Source organism: Somniosus microcephalus, chromosome 22 (assembly GCF_052327205.1).
Source record: "Somniosus microcephalus isolate GS21.2 chromosome 22, FLI_Smic_1.0, whole genome shotgun sequence".
NCBI classification, from domain to species: Eukaryota; Metazoa; Chordata; class Chondrichthyes; order Squaliformes; family Somniosidae; genus Somniosus; species Somniosus microcephalus.
This window is the reverse complement of record NC_141008.1, coordinates 44,519,223-44,533,255: the sequence shown is the minus strand read 5'-3', so window position 1 is coordinate 44,533,255 and position 14,033 is coordinate 44,519,223. Positions and strand designations below refer to the sequence as shown.

The 14,033-nt window shown below is 43.5% G+C and overlaps 1 protein-coding gene across 12 annotated transcripts in view; it reads right to left on the bottom strand.

The window, feature by feature from the left end:
* The window catches only part of ncor1 (nuclear receptor corepressor 1), a 372,353-nt gene that overhangs the window by 100,507 nt on the left and 257,813 nt on the right, over nucleotides 1-14,033 (bottom strand). For 11 of the 12 annotated variants that reach the window (XM_085964552.1, XM_085964550.1, XM_085964555.1 and 8 more), the window contains 3 exons: nucleotides 12,032-12,174; nucleotides 10,813-10,945; nucleotides 8,253-8,766 (listed from right to left, as the gene is read on the bottom strand). In XM_085964552.1, coding sequence (XP_085820678.1) covers nucleotides 8,253-8,766; nucleotides 10,813-10,945; nucleotides 12,032-12,174 — 790 coding nt within the window. The remainder of the gene's footprint in view (nucleotides 1-8,252; nucleotides 8,767-10,812; nucleotides 10,946-12,031; nucleotides 12,175-14,033) is intronic. The other variant, XM_085964553.1, reaches the window with a different exon arrangement.

The window sequence follows — 14,033 nt, the reverse complement described above, 5'->3', positions numbered from 1 at the left end:
TCCTGTTAGAATTTTATAAGTTTCAATGAAATCCCCTCTCATTCTTCTAAACTCCAGCGAGTATAAGCCCAATCGACCTAATCTCTCCTCATACGTCATTCCTGCCATCCCAGGTATCAGCCTGGTGAATCTTCACTGCACTCCCTCCAGGGCAAGAACACCCTTCCTCAGATAAGGCAACCAAAACTGCACACAATACTCAAGGTGTGGTCTCACCAAGACCCTGTACAACTGCAGCAAGACATCCTTGTTCCTGTACTTGAATCCTCTCGCTACGAAGGCCAACATACCATTTGCCTTCCTTTGTACAGAAGGTTGCGGAAATCTGGAACACTCTCCCCCGAAAAGGCGGTGGATGCTGGGTGTCAGCTGCAACTTTCAAGACCGAGATCGATATATTTTTTTATTAGTTAAGGATATCAACGGATATGGAGCAAAGGCAGGTAAATGGGGTTGAGGTACAGATCAGCCATGATTTAACTGAATGGCAGGACAGGCTCGAGAGGTTGAATGGCCTCCTCCTATGTTCCTGGAAATGGTCTTACTATCCATCACACATCTGGCTTGACTGCCAAGCACTTTGCTCTCCTTTTCCAAAATTACCAACTATTCCATGATCAGCAGAAGACGAGGATAATCCCAGGTTTCTTTTTTCTACAACTAACCACCTCCTTAAAGCCCTTTTCCCTGCCCCCTCCATCATCACCTCAAACTCTGCTGGTCTGCATACAATCAAGGTTAAATGTTACCATTTTTGAATGGAAAATCACTGACATTCCTAACCCATGACCAAGGGGAAAATATTCCACAGTTCCAGTCCTGTCCAGTGTTATTTTCTAATTGAAAATGTTGGCACCAGGTTTAGACACATTCCAGATATATAAACAGCCCCAGCACCTCAGCTGGCAGATCCTCGTGCCAGCTTCCTTGTACGTGCAAACCGCCCTGTACCTGTATATTTTCACGGGAGTGCAATGGGAATTTTAAAAGCGGTTGCATGACTTGTACAGCCTGACTTTCAAACATGTAGCAACTAAAAGCAAACCAAGCAAGGCTTTGAGAACTGGGCAGATACCTTTCAGCACACGGTCACATCACAGATTTCAAGTTACATCATTTTATGTCTTCACTTGTGCAGGCGGGGCCTCCATGGATCTATTCTTGATCCCATACTCTTCCTTATCTACGAGCTACCCCATGACATTATCATCCGTAGGTACAGGGTCCATATACATCAGCCCGTCACAAACTCGCCTCCCTTAACAATGACGACAACCTCCTTCCCAGCCACGCGCACAATCTTCCCATCCCATTCAATTTTGGACTGAGCTCCAGACGCCACATCCTTTCCATCACCAAGATTGTTTCCTTCCACTCTTGCACCATTGCCCATATTCATTAGGACCTCAACCACTTCACGGCTGAAACATACATCACGGTCACCTCCAGACTTGACTATTGCAACACGCCTCAAGCTGGTCTCCCATCATGAACTCCAATTTCTCCAAAATTCTGCTGCACACAAATCCTGCTCACCCATTCCCTCATTGGCTGTCCATCCTCAATGATGTACACTGGATGTCCATCCTCAATGATGTACACTGGATGTCCATCCTCAATGATGTACACTGGATGTCCATCCTCAATGATGTACGCTGGATGCCCATCCTTAATACATTAAATTTTGGATCTTTGCCCTTGTCAATAAATCCCTTCATGACTTTCTCCCAAATTATCTCAGCAATCTCCTCCAGCCCTCCTGAATGTTCCATTCCCCTGGCTCTGGCTCCTTGTACATCCTCTCCTCGCTCTACAACAGTGACTACACTCCAAAAAAGTACTTCATTGGCTGTAAAGCGCTTTGAGATGTCCGGTGGTCATGAAAGGCGCTATATAAATGTAAGTCTTTCTTTCTCTGCCCAGCACTGGTGGCAGAAGCCTCAGCCAGACTCTCTGGAACTCTCCCACTAAATGCCTCCGCCGCCCCATCCCTCTTCCCACTTTCAATAAGCTTCTTAAAAACTCATCTTTTTGACAAAGCTTTTGCCACTGCTTCTAATCGCTCCCCTTCTGGCCTGTTGCCAGTTTCTTTATACCCATTAGTGGTGTTTTTCTTATGTTAATGACACTACAGAAATACAAGTCGTTGTTGATGCTAAGGGTTTGTTTCTTCATTTGGAGAAAATTCACAATGAACAATTTTTTTTTGTCTCTGTGACTCAAACTGGGGGAAACATAACATTCTAGCAAGAGGTCCAATAAACGTACCTCGTCTCATTACTATTACAGTATCACAGAAACCCCACAGTGCAGATAGAGGCCATTTCGGCCCATCGAGCCTGCACCGACACATATCCCACCCGATCCCCGTAACCCCTACACCAACACATATCCCGTAACCCCACGTATTTAATCCCCCTAACACTAAGGGTCAATTTATCATAGCCAATCAACCTAACCCGCACATGGAACTCAACTCCCTCAACCTTCCTTTCCTACTATAATTTAGTCTTGTAAAACCCAGGCTTCACATAATCTAGCACTGCTTTCTGATGTTCTCTCCTACTCTATGAGAATGCTATTTAATGCGACAGTCTGAATCAGAGGGTCCACATCTTCCGTATAGATTACACAGGAAAAATCCCCTTGTGTGTGAATGTAAGTAATATAAATTCATAGCCTTCCTTCATCTGTGAATAACGTTATCCTATCTAGACAGAGACACACGTGCACACATGCCACACACATGCATACACTATGCAGTGATGTACACTTGTCACTTTTTCAAAACTTTTCCCAACTCTTTTCGATGCTTCCACTCGCTATTTTGACAGTTATCGGCACCATCACCTTTGTCACACTCATTTCAGCTCCTCATCAACAGACAGGCAACCAAACATTCTCAACAGAATTGCTGCTACATTCTCTGCATAAAGTGGCTAGCCCTGTAAGAGTTATCTGGCAAGCTGTTTCTTGGCGGGTATAAGATTTTGCACTCTAGTTCCCCTTTTCAAAAGCAACTACAAAATGATAGTAAGATTAACAGAACCCCGTAAATATTGAGTAGCTGGCGCTACTGCACCAATACAACTATGGTGAAACAGGCCAATGAAATACAATGACTGGCTGTCACTGTAGCAATACTGGAGATAATACCACTACAATTAAACATTCAATTTCTTGTTGGCCTTTTTCTGGTAAAAATGCCAGTACCATTTCACTGACAAGATCCCTATCAGAAAACCAGGAAAATGGCCTTGCAATTTGGGCCTGACCAATATCCTCTCACACACTCTCCATGACATTTTACAGATCTCTATTCTCCTGTGAACTGGTTTTAGGCAAAACAAGCATTTCACTAAAAACAAAGCAGGGTTCTTCCTTAAAGATGCCTCTTGATATCAGTGTGCATTCTGTTAATTAGAATGGATGCCAATCATTAGGTAATTAAGGTCAAAGCATTTCAAACTGAGAACTACATTTCTGATGAGGATCTCCAATCAAAACATTCAATTTTTTCTCTTCCAGATGCTGATAGGCTTGCTTGTGTACTTTGTCTTTATTTCAGAATTAGAATCCTGCAGCATCTTGTCACCATATCCAGGTGCTAAACTGCACTAAGCAGCATAGATGTCTTTAAAAGGACCAGAATCCTATAACTAAAATGTTTAAAAACATCCTGTCTGTGCACACTTCCTGTGTCAACTTTTCCCATTACAAATTCATATACCCACATTTATAAAGGAAACTAGCTATGTAAACATGTCACACTGCAGTGATGGCGCTGAAGTGTCCGTTTTGCATCTCCCAACTCCTCAGCTTGCACGGCAGAGAAACTAGCTCCAACCAACTATACTTCACTGCACCCCGACCAAGCTATCCTATTTAAATATAAATTGAGCACAATGGTCTAGAATTTGTGGGAGCGGTGCATTTGGCTGCAAGTGGCGTAATTTAGACCGTGGTGGCCCCCCGATCCTCTAGTGGAGAATTCATGTCAGAATCTGCTGGAGAACTCATTGAATATACCACAGTGAGGAGAGTGGTGGCTCGAAAGCCCTGCAGCCAATGGCCAATGACAAATGTTTGCTATCAATTCCGATTTTGATCATGTGAACAGTATAGCAGTATTCATCTACCTGTTATTCTGGTTTATAAAAACGTTTGACTTGAGTCTCATTTGGTGAAGTTATCACAAATCTGCTAGTCGGGTTACTTATTTTGTTTTTTAAAGTTGTGGAAATATAATTCCTGGGTGTAATATGGGCAGCATGTGTGGCTGCAGGCACCTGAGCTAATTGAAGGCTTCTAAATTGTAATTTTATTCAGATGTTGGCGGGCAAATTCATTTCAAAGCACACGTCCTGTGTTTTGCAGAGGAAATAACAATCTCAATGCAAGATCTGTAGGAAGTAATTATTTAACAATTCATTTCTCAGATATCGCTGCCTATAAATTCATAGCAGCTGCATGGTCTCGAAGTCATCTTAACTCTTTAATTAGATCATTTTCATATTTATTCCCTCAACTAAATATTTACTGATGCAGTATCCCATTGATGTGGAATTGAATGTATTTATTAATGAATTCCAAAAGAAACACATATTTGGATCAATATTCTATGTTGAAATTAGCAATTGACACTATTAAGGAACCAAAGATCAATGAATCGCTATTAACATTAAATAGCTTTCAAAAATTCAATTCTATTTAACAGGAAACATTCCAGCCAGCTAGTACAGTATGTCCAACAGCCAATTATTTTTGCATTAGCTGAATAATTCGGCAATGCTCAGTAAAAAGACATCAAAGTCCCAGATCCGACTGGAGCGGGACATCTCACGGCCTGCCCCGTTAAACTTTTTCCTTCACCCTTCAGCTCGAAAAGTTTTTGCAGCACAAATTGCTGGAAGTGATGCAAGGTCAGCAGGGCTTCTGGGATCTTGGTGAATGACAGGTCTAACAGTCTCACTCTTTAACCAAAGGATAGAGAAAGAAACAGGAATGACAGAGAAGGAAATAGGGTGAATTAGCTTTTCTGACGAAAGGTCATCAACCTGAAACGTTAACTCCGTTTCTCTCTCCACAGATGCTGCCTGACCTGCTGAGTATTTCCAGCATTTTCTGTTTTTATTTCAGATTTCCAGCATCCGCAGTATTTTACTTCTGAATTAGCGTCAAATTAGGTACAGAAAGAGAAATTAAGAGGGAAAGATTGGATTAAGAGACAGAAGAAAAAAAGAGACAGAAAGGAAAAGCAAGAGAAATTTTTTTTTTAACATGTAACATTTTTGCTATCTACAACAACATTGCAAATGTTAAACCCCTGTTCAAAAATGGGGAAGAGGGATAAACCCAGCAATTACAGGCCAATCAGCCTAATGTTGGTGATGGGGAATCTTTTAAAGACATTAATCCGAGACAAAATTAATTGGCACTTGGAAAAATATGAAAGCCAGCACAGATTTGTTAAAGGCAAATTGTGACTAACTTGATTGAGTTCTTTGATTGAGTAACAGAGAGGGTTGATGAGGGTAGTGCGGTTGTTGTTGTGTATATGGACTTTCAAAAGGCGATTGATAAAGGAGCACATAATAGACTTGTTAGCAAAATTGAAGCCAATGGGATTAAAGGGATAGTGGCAGCATGGATACAAAATTGTTTAAGGGACAGAAAGCAGAGAGTAGTGGTGAACGGCTGTTTAATCAGACTGGAGGGAAGTGTGTAGTGGTGTCCCCCAGGGGTCAGTATTAAGGCCTCTGCTCTTTCTGATATACAGGAAACTTTCTGGTATCCGGCACCGACGGGACCGAGCTGGTGCCGTACCATCAAAACTGCCGTAGAAACCAGCACTAATATTAAAACATACGGAGCTTTTGAGCTCCGTGTTAATCAACAAACCCTGTTGCTTAGCAACAGCTTCAAAACAGTCGGCCGCAGCTTAAAAGCGTCTCTGTAGCTAAGCAACAGCTTCAGCTAGACCTTGCAGAGCCTGACTGGAAAAAAAAAAGCAACGAGAAGTAAAAAAAACTTTTAGGAAACGGCTCCTGAATTTTGCCGGTAGATAGAGCTTTCTGGACATTTAACCTCCGGTTAAACGAAAGTTTCCTGTATATTAATGACCTGGACTTCGGTATACAGGACATAATTTCAAAGTTTGCAGATAACACAAAACTTGGAAATGTAGTAAACCGTGAGGAGGATGGTAACAGACTTCAGGTGGACAGACAGACTGGTGAAATGGGCAGACGCATGGCAGATGAAATTTAACGCAGAGAACTGTCAAGTGATTCATTTTTTTTTTTTAAGGAAGAATGAGGAGAGGCAACATAAACTACATGGTACAATTTTAAAGTGGGTGTAGGAAAGAAACACCTGGGGGCTGTATGTACGCTAATCTTTGAAGGTGCCAGGACAAGTTGAGAAGGCTGTTAAAAAGACATACAGGATCCTTGGCTTTATTAATAGAGGATTAGAGTACAAAAGCAAGGAAGTTATGCTAAACCTTTATAAAACACTGGTTTGACCCTGGCTGCAGTATTGTGCCCAATTCTGGGCACCACACTTTAGGAAAAATGTCAAGGCCTTCGAGAAGGTGCAGATGAGATTTACTAGAATGGTACCAGGGATTAGGGACTTCAGTTATGTGGAGGGACCAGAGAAACTGGGGTTGTTCCCCTTAGAGAGCAGAGAAAGTTACAGGGAGATTTGATAGAGGTGTTCTTGAAGGGTTTTGATAGAGGTGTTCTTGAAGGGTTTTGATAGAGTAAATAAGGAGAAACTGTTTCCAGTAACAGAAGGGTCAGTAACCAGAGGACACAGATTTACGGTGCCAGCAACGCCCATTTCCCAGGAATGAATAAAATAAAAAGGAGACAGAGATTAGGGATAAAGGGAATGTACTCCGATTGGCAGGATGTGCCACATGGTTTTCCCCGGGGATCTGTACAAGTGCTTCAGCTTTTCACCATATATATTGTCTTGGATGAAGGAATAGAATTACACAGAAATTACAGCACAGTAACAGGCCATTCGATCCAACTGGTCCAGGCTGCTGTTTATGCTCCACACGAGCCTCCGCCTACTCTACTTCATCTCACCTTATCAGTATAAATCCTTCTATTCCTTTCTCCCTCGTGTTTATCTAGCTTCTCTGGAATACATCTATGCTATTCATCTCAACTACTCCTTGTGGTAGCAAGTTTCATATTCCAACCACTTTCTGGGTAAAGAAGTTTCTCCTGAATTCCCTATTGGATTTATTAGTAACTATCTTATATATGTATGGCCCGCAGTTTTGGATTCCCCACAAGTGGAAACATCTTCTCTACATCTCCCCTATTAGAGATCTTTCAAATTATGAAAGGGTTTATTAGAGTATCAAAGGATGTGGATCAGAGGCAGGTAAATGGAGTTGAAGTACAGATCAGCCATGATCTAATTGAATGGCAAAACAGGCTTGAGAGGCTAAATGGCCGACCCCTGTTCCTATTCACCCGAGACCAGTGCCACCCAAGACTAGCCACGACAGAGCTGCTGGTTTCAGTTGAATAATTTCAAAAATTATTGGGCATTTGTGAAGAGATGGGAAAGTGTTGCAAATAAAATCCTCACAAAAGTATTTGAATTCAGGAAGTATTTGTAACCACTGCTTTTTCCCAACTAATCAGGAATACATCTCCATAACAATGGGAATGCTTCTGTGATGACCATGGAACAGTGACTACCCAATGAGGCAAAGCATGGACTGCAAACAAGGGTTTGTCGCTTACTCTGTAATTCACTGCTTATGACCGGGGTCACTTGTTCAGTGTGAATAAATCATATTCTGTTTTTATTACATGGGGTTCCATGATTTTTAGTATTGATTTGGGGATCATATTCCACAATTCATAGAATTATAGAATAGTAAATCACAGGAGGCCACCATTTGGCACCAGCTCTTTTGACGAGCACTCCAGTTGGTCCAACTCCCCCGCTCTTTCCCCATATCCCTGCAATTTTTTTCTCCTTCAAGTATTTATCCAATTCCCTTTGGAAAGCTACTATGGAATCTGTATCCACCACCCTATCAGGCAGTGCATTCCAAATCCTAACCACTCCTTATGTAAGGAAGTTTTTCCTCATGTCACCTCTGGTTCATTCCATCCATCAATTCCATCCAATTTTTCCATAAAAACAAATCAGTGGCCCTGCTAATGAAGTAACTTTCTGAGTTATCATACCGCTGTAATTGAAGAGCATGGACCCACCTTTGCCTCTCGGGCTCCCCATCCTCCACCTCATCGGCACTGCAAGTTGCACTTGAATCGTTGTCCGAGTGGGACTCCACCTGTGCGCCGTGCTGCGGCAGATTCAGGAGCTCTGATCCCATTGCTTCCTGCTGCTTGGCTTTCTCAAACTCCTTGTCTTTGACATCCACCTCCACTTTCACCTGCAGATTTTCTTCTGGCTTCATATCCACATCCACAGGCTCAGTTTTGGTCTTCATCAGGGGTTCAAACACAGGCCTTGTTTCAGCATCGGAGCCCCTCTGCCCCTCCGTTGACTCCTCAAAACCCAAGTTCATCTCCTGCTTGACCTGTAGTTCAGGTGAGGCAGTGGCTGGTGCTGCCAAGTCAGGTGGTAAACCTGCAACATTCTTGGTGGTAGGATTGAGCTCTTCTCTCAATAACCTGTTGGCCTCAGTACTTTCCTTACTTGCCTTGCCTGTCTCCATAGGTAATGGTGAAGGTGCACTTTCAGTATCTGAGCTGTTCTCGGCTCCTGGGAATAAAGAATTCACATTCATCTGTAACAATTCAAGCCTTTGGGACAAGAAGAAAGTGTGGAGGGATAAAAAGAAAAGCCAGAAATGGTGCAAATCTGAAATAACGGAAAATAATGGGAATAAATACAGGTCAGTCAGTTTCTGAAAGTTAACCCTTCATCAGACAAAGGGCTCCACAAAGCATTAACTTGCCTAGATGCTGACTGAATTGCGCATTTCAATGTTCTCCATAGAATCATAGAAATTTATGGCACAGGAGGCGGCCATTTGGCCCATCGTATCTGCACCGGTTGAAAAAGAGCTATCCAGCCTAATCCCACTTTCCAGCTCTTGGTCCATAGCCTTGCCATTTACGGCACTTCAAGTGCATATCCAAGTACTTTTTAAATGTGCTGAGCGTTTCTGTCCCTACCACCCTTTCAGGCAGTGAGTTCCAGACCCCCACCACCCTCTGGGTGAAAAAAGTTTTCAACTCCCCTCTAATCCTTCTACCAATTACTTTAAATATATGCCTCCTAGTTATTGACCTCTCTGCTAAAGGAAATAGGTGCTTCCTAGCCACTTATCTAGGCCCCTCATAATTTTATACAGCTCAATTAAGTCTCCCTTCAGCCTCCTCTGTTCCAAGGAAAACAACCCCTGCTTATCCAATCTTTCCTCATAGCTAAAATTCTCCAGTCCTGGCAACATCTTCATGAATCTCCTCTGTACCCTCTACAGTGCAATCACATCTTTCCTGTAATTTGGTGACCAGAACTGTATGCACTATTCTAGCTGTGGCCTAACTAGTATTTTATACAGTTCTAGCACAACCTCCCTTCTCTTATATTCTATGCCTCGGCTAATAAAGGAAAGTATCCCGTATGCCTTCTTAACCACCTTATCAAATTGTCCTGCAACCTTCATGGATCTGTGGGCATGCACTCCAAGGTCACTCTGTTTCTCTATACTTCTCAGTGTCCTACCATTTAAGAACATAAGAAATAGGAGCAGGAATAGGCCATTTATTGTGTATTCCCTTGCCTTATTAGCCCTCCCCAAATGCATTACCTCACACTTCTCTCTAATCAATATGCAGTAAATTCTGCTTAAACAGATGACTGGGAAATGGAAATCCATACAGCATGAACACAAGTTACAAACTCAGCTGTTTTCCATTTGCTCAACATGGCAGGCACATCTGGAAACTGAACATCTAATGATCATCAGTCACATTAATCCATGTATGTGGATATTGTGCTGGTGATTTCTAGTTACTATAGGATGAAGCTGAGATAAAGGCCCAAGTCCCACAAACAGAGCAGCAAGCCTGGACAGCAGGTCCGCCTTCAGCCCTTGGGGGGGTTAAGGATGTCTCTAAAAAATCAAACTATTTTAAACTTCAACATGTGCACATGATAATAGGAAGTTTAATACATTGTGATATAAACAGTATGGCAGCGCGCAATCACCCTCTTGCTGGCTCATCTACAAAACATGAGCGCCCTCCAGGGCCTCCTTTTATAGTCAGAACAGACTCACTGAATACAGAGTAGCTCTGTTGGTTATGTACCTCCCCGCATACTTTCCAAGAGTTTAGACTGGACCTGGCTGAGTTGTAGGTCAATAAAGTTGCACAGATTGTTTAATAAAACTCTTGTGCATCTGCACCTTGTGTAATTAAACCATCAACGTTTTTAACAACAGCACCGTAGGACTCAGGAATACCCTGGTGCTGTTCCACAAAGCAGATACTCGTGGATCTGAATGTAGTTCTATTGTGCAAATATTGGTGGAAGCCGAGTATAATTCGACAGAGCACGTGCCAGCAGAAGCAGAGTATAGTTCTGCCATGCAGATACCAGCAGGAGCCGAGTACCATCTTGCGGTGCAGATACTGGCAGATTCTGAGTATTTCCCTCAGGGCAGACACAAGCATGGGACACAATACTTCAGACATTTCTGGTTCCTGATTTCTCCCCCCACCCCCCCACAAAGCTTTGAAAGTATCCGAGCAGGTACTGCCACAACTCCAGTACATGGTAACCCAGACCCCTTTATACCTTCACTGTCCTCCGGATTCTCCTCCTCATTGGACACTTCATTGTCCTCATCCTCTTGTGCAGACACAGTTGAAGCAATGCTTTCACACTGAGACACGTCTCGATCTTCACGCGATCTCCGTGACATCTGTTGCTGAGGAGACAGAGAAGAAGTGAGAAAACTACTGGGAATCTTTTAACTCTACATCCATTACCTCACTCACTCCCATCGCATGTGACAGCCATGTCAGGGGGAGGAATAGGAACATAGGGACAGCAGTAGGCCATTTAGCCCCTCGAGCCTGTTCCACCATTAAATGAGATCATGGCTGATCTGTGACCATCTAGCCGCCTTGGTTCCATATCCCAAATTTTCAGTGTTCAGTGACACTACCCTTACAGACTCTAGTAATTTCCCAACAACAGATGTTAGGTTAACTGGTCGCTATCTCCCTGGTTTCCCCCTCTCATCTTTCTTAAGTAGCGGAGTGAATTTTACAATCTAAAGGAACGGTTCCTGAATCGAGAGAAGTTTGTAAGATTATAGTTAAGCCATCTGCAATGTTCTCACCTACTTCCTTTAAAACCCTAGGATGTAAACCATCTGGTCCTGGGGATTTGTCACTCTTCAGTGCTGTTATTACAATATAAGAGGGTCAAATGTTAACTAAAGATAATGGGCAATAAGAAAAGCTTATAAAAAGGATCAGGGAAATAGGGCCATTAGGTGAGGTGGTCGATACTCTGGGAAAATCCGTAAGAAACTAGATGGACTTGTCAAACATGAAGCAGGAGGGTCTGAGCTTAAGCATAACTTGAGACTGGCCCCCTGGAAGGCAACCGGCTTCATCTGCACCGTGCTTGAGGTATGTGCACTGTGCAATTGAAGCACAGATCACGGATACCGTGCTGCGATCAATAACTCCTCAGTGAAAGTAGAGAACAGGAACACAGTGAAACAGCTGAAATATCAGAGGTTGGTAAATTGTGAATTTACAAAAACTGCTTTCGATCAGATTGGCCCATGCAAAGTACTGATGTCTCAAAAGTACTCCAGTAAGGAACATTACAGTTTGGTACAATATAGGGCAGCATCTTGTGATTTTTCAACTCCTTGCATGTTCTTCCGCAGGTCCATTTTAAACAACTTATGCCCAGTGTTGTGAGAGAAGCCGTCCCACATAGATTCCAGTCACCCCACTGCCAGGCGAGGTGTGAGCAGGGGGAAAGGCTGACTCACCACTCTAAGCTTGTGCTGTTGAAGCAGCATGTCTAAGTTGTGCCGCCTCTTGTAGTTGAAGTAGAAATTCTTGCATTGTGCTTCGCTTTTGGTGCCCACCATCTTAGCAATTGCTGCCCAGTTCCGCCCATGTTCTACGAGTCCTAAAATAAAGACACGGGGAAACAAGGTTAAAGCACAGACAATGAATTCTCAAATGCACCATAAATCTGAAGCAGCTCCACTCGCGCAAGAGATGGAATCTTTAGAATCGCCCCACCCTCCCATGACATTCAGAGACTGGTGGCAGAGCTTGTTGATAGTCAATCTGCTATGACAGCCTCTTCCAGCCTGCAGCCCAAGCAAGCCTCTTGAAGCCCACAGTTAGTGTAAACACACAATCCCATTATATTTTAGGAACAAAGATATCCAACATCTTAATGTTTGGCTCTATGATGGTCTGATTTGTGAGTGACTGGATGGGCTAATTTTGTTTTGACTGAAGCCAGATGTGACTGAGGAACAGAAATCACCTGCTTGCTTCTGCACCACGACTCCTGGATTATGTCCCAAGAGTAATGGGGATAATCAGTGTTCAGTCTCCCCTTGTGTAAATGGGCTGACCATTCCTTTTCAGGAATTTCTTATGTAAAGCACAATTCATCCTGCATTTCTCCATTTAACTGACCAGCACATTATTCCACATGACTTGGCTGGGTGATGCCATATAATGCACTAACTCTACATATATCTGCACAATGGTCTGCTCATAACCAGCAAGCACTGGGCTGGGTAGAACTAAGAAGAACATCAACAACTTGCATTTATATAGCACCTTTAGCGTAGTAAGACAAGACACTCCACAGGAGTGTTATCAAACAAAAATTTGATACTAAACCACATAACGAGACATTAGGACAGATGACCAAAAGCTTGGTCAAAAATGTAGGTTTTTGGATATTAAGGGAATCAAGGGATATGGGGATAGTGCATGAAAATGGAGTTGAGGTAGAAGATCAGCCATGATCTTATTGATGGGCGGAGCAGGCTCGAGGGGCCAAATGGTCTACTCCTGCTCCTATTTCTTATGTTCTTATGTTTTAAGGAGCATCTTAAAGGAGGAGAGAGAGGCAGAGAGGTTTAGGGAGGGAATTCCAGAGCTTTGGGCCCAGGCAGCTGAAGGCACGGCCACCAATGGTGGAGTGATTAAAATCGAGGATGCACAAGACGCCAGAATTGGAGGAGCACAGAGATCTCGGAGGGTTGTAGGGGGTTACAGAGATAGGGCGGAGTGAGGCCACTGGGGGATTTGAGAATTTTAAAATTGAGGCGTTGCTGGACTGGAAGCCAATGTAGGTCAGTAAGCACCGAGGATAAGGTCTTCTGATTTGGTCAGTGGTCAGGGACAGGAGGATGTGACTGTGAGTAAGGCAGGGATGGGGACCCAGGAAGTGGAGGAGCCTCAGGCTTTGCAATTGTCCAATAGGTTTGAGGATCTTGTGGCCTGTATGGATGAAAGCGGTGGCTGCAGGGTGGATGAGCAAACTGACCATGGCACCGTGGTACAGGAAGCCATTCAAGTGGGGGGGGAGTTGATAGGAATGTAGTGGTAATAGGGGACAGCATAGTCAGGGGGATAGATACAGTTCTCTGCGGCCAAGAGCGAGAGTTCAGACAGTTGTGTTGCCTGCCCGGTGCCAGGGTTCGGGACATCTGCTCTGGGCTGGAGAGGAACTTGCAGTGGGAGGGGGAGAAACCAGTAGTCATGGTCCAACTTAGGCACCAATGACATAGGCAGAATTAGGAAAGATGTTCTGCTGAGAGCGTATGAGCAGCTAGGGGCTAAATTAAAAAGCAGAACCTCAAGGGTAATAATGTCTGCATTATTACCGGAGCCAAGAGCAAATTGGCATAGGGTAAATAAAATTAGAGAGATGAATGCGTGGCTCAAAGACTGGTGTGGAAGAAATGGGTTTCGATTCCTGGGGCACTGGCACCAGTACTGGGGATAGTAGGATCTGTA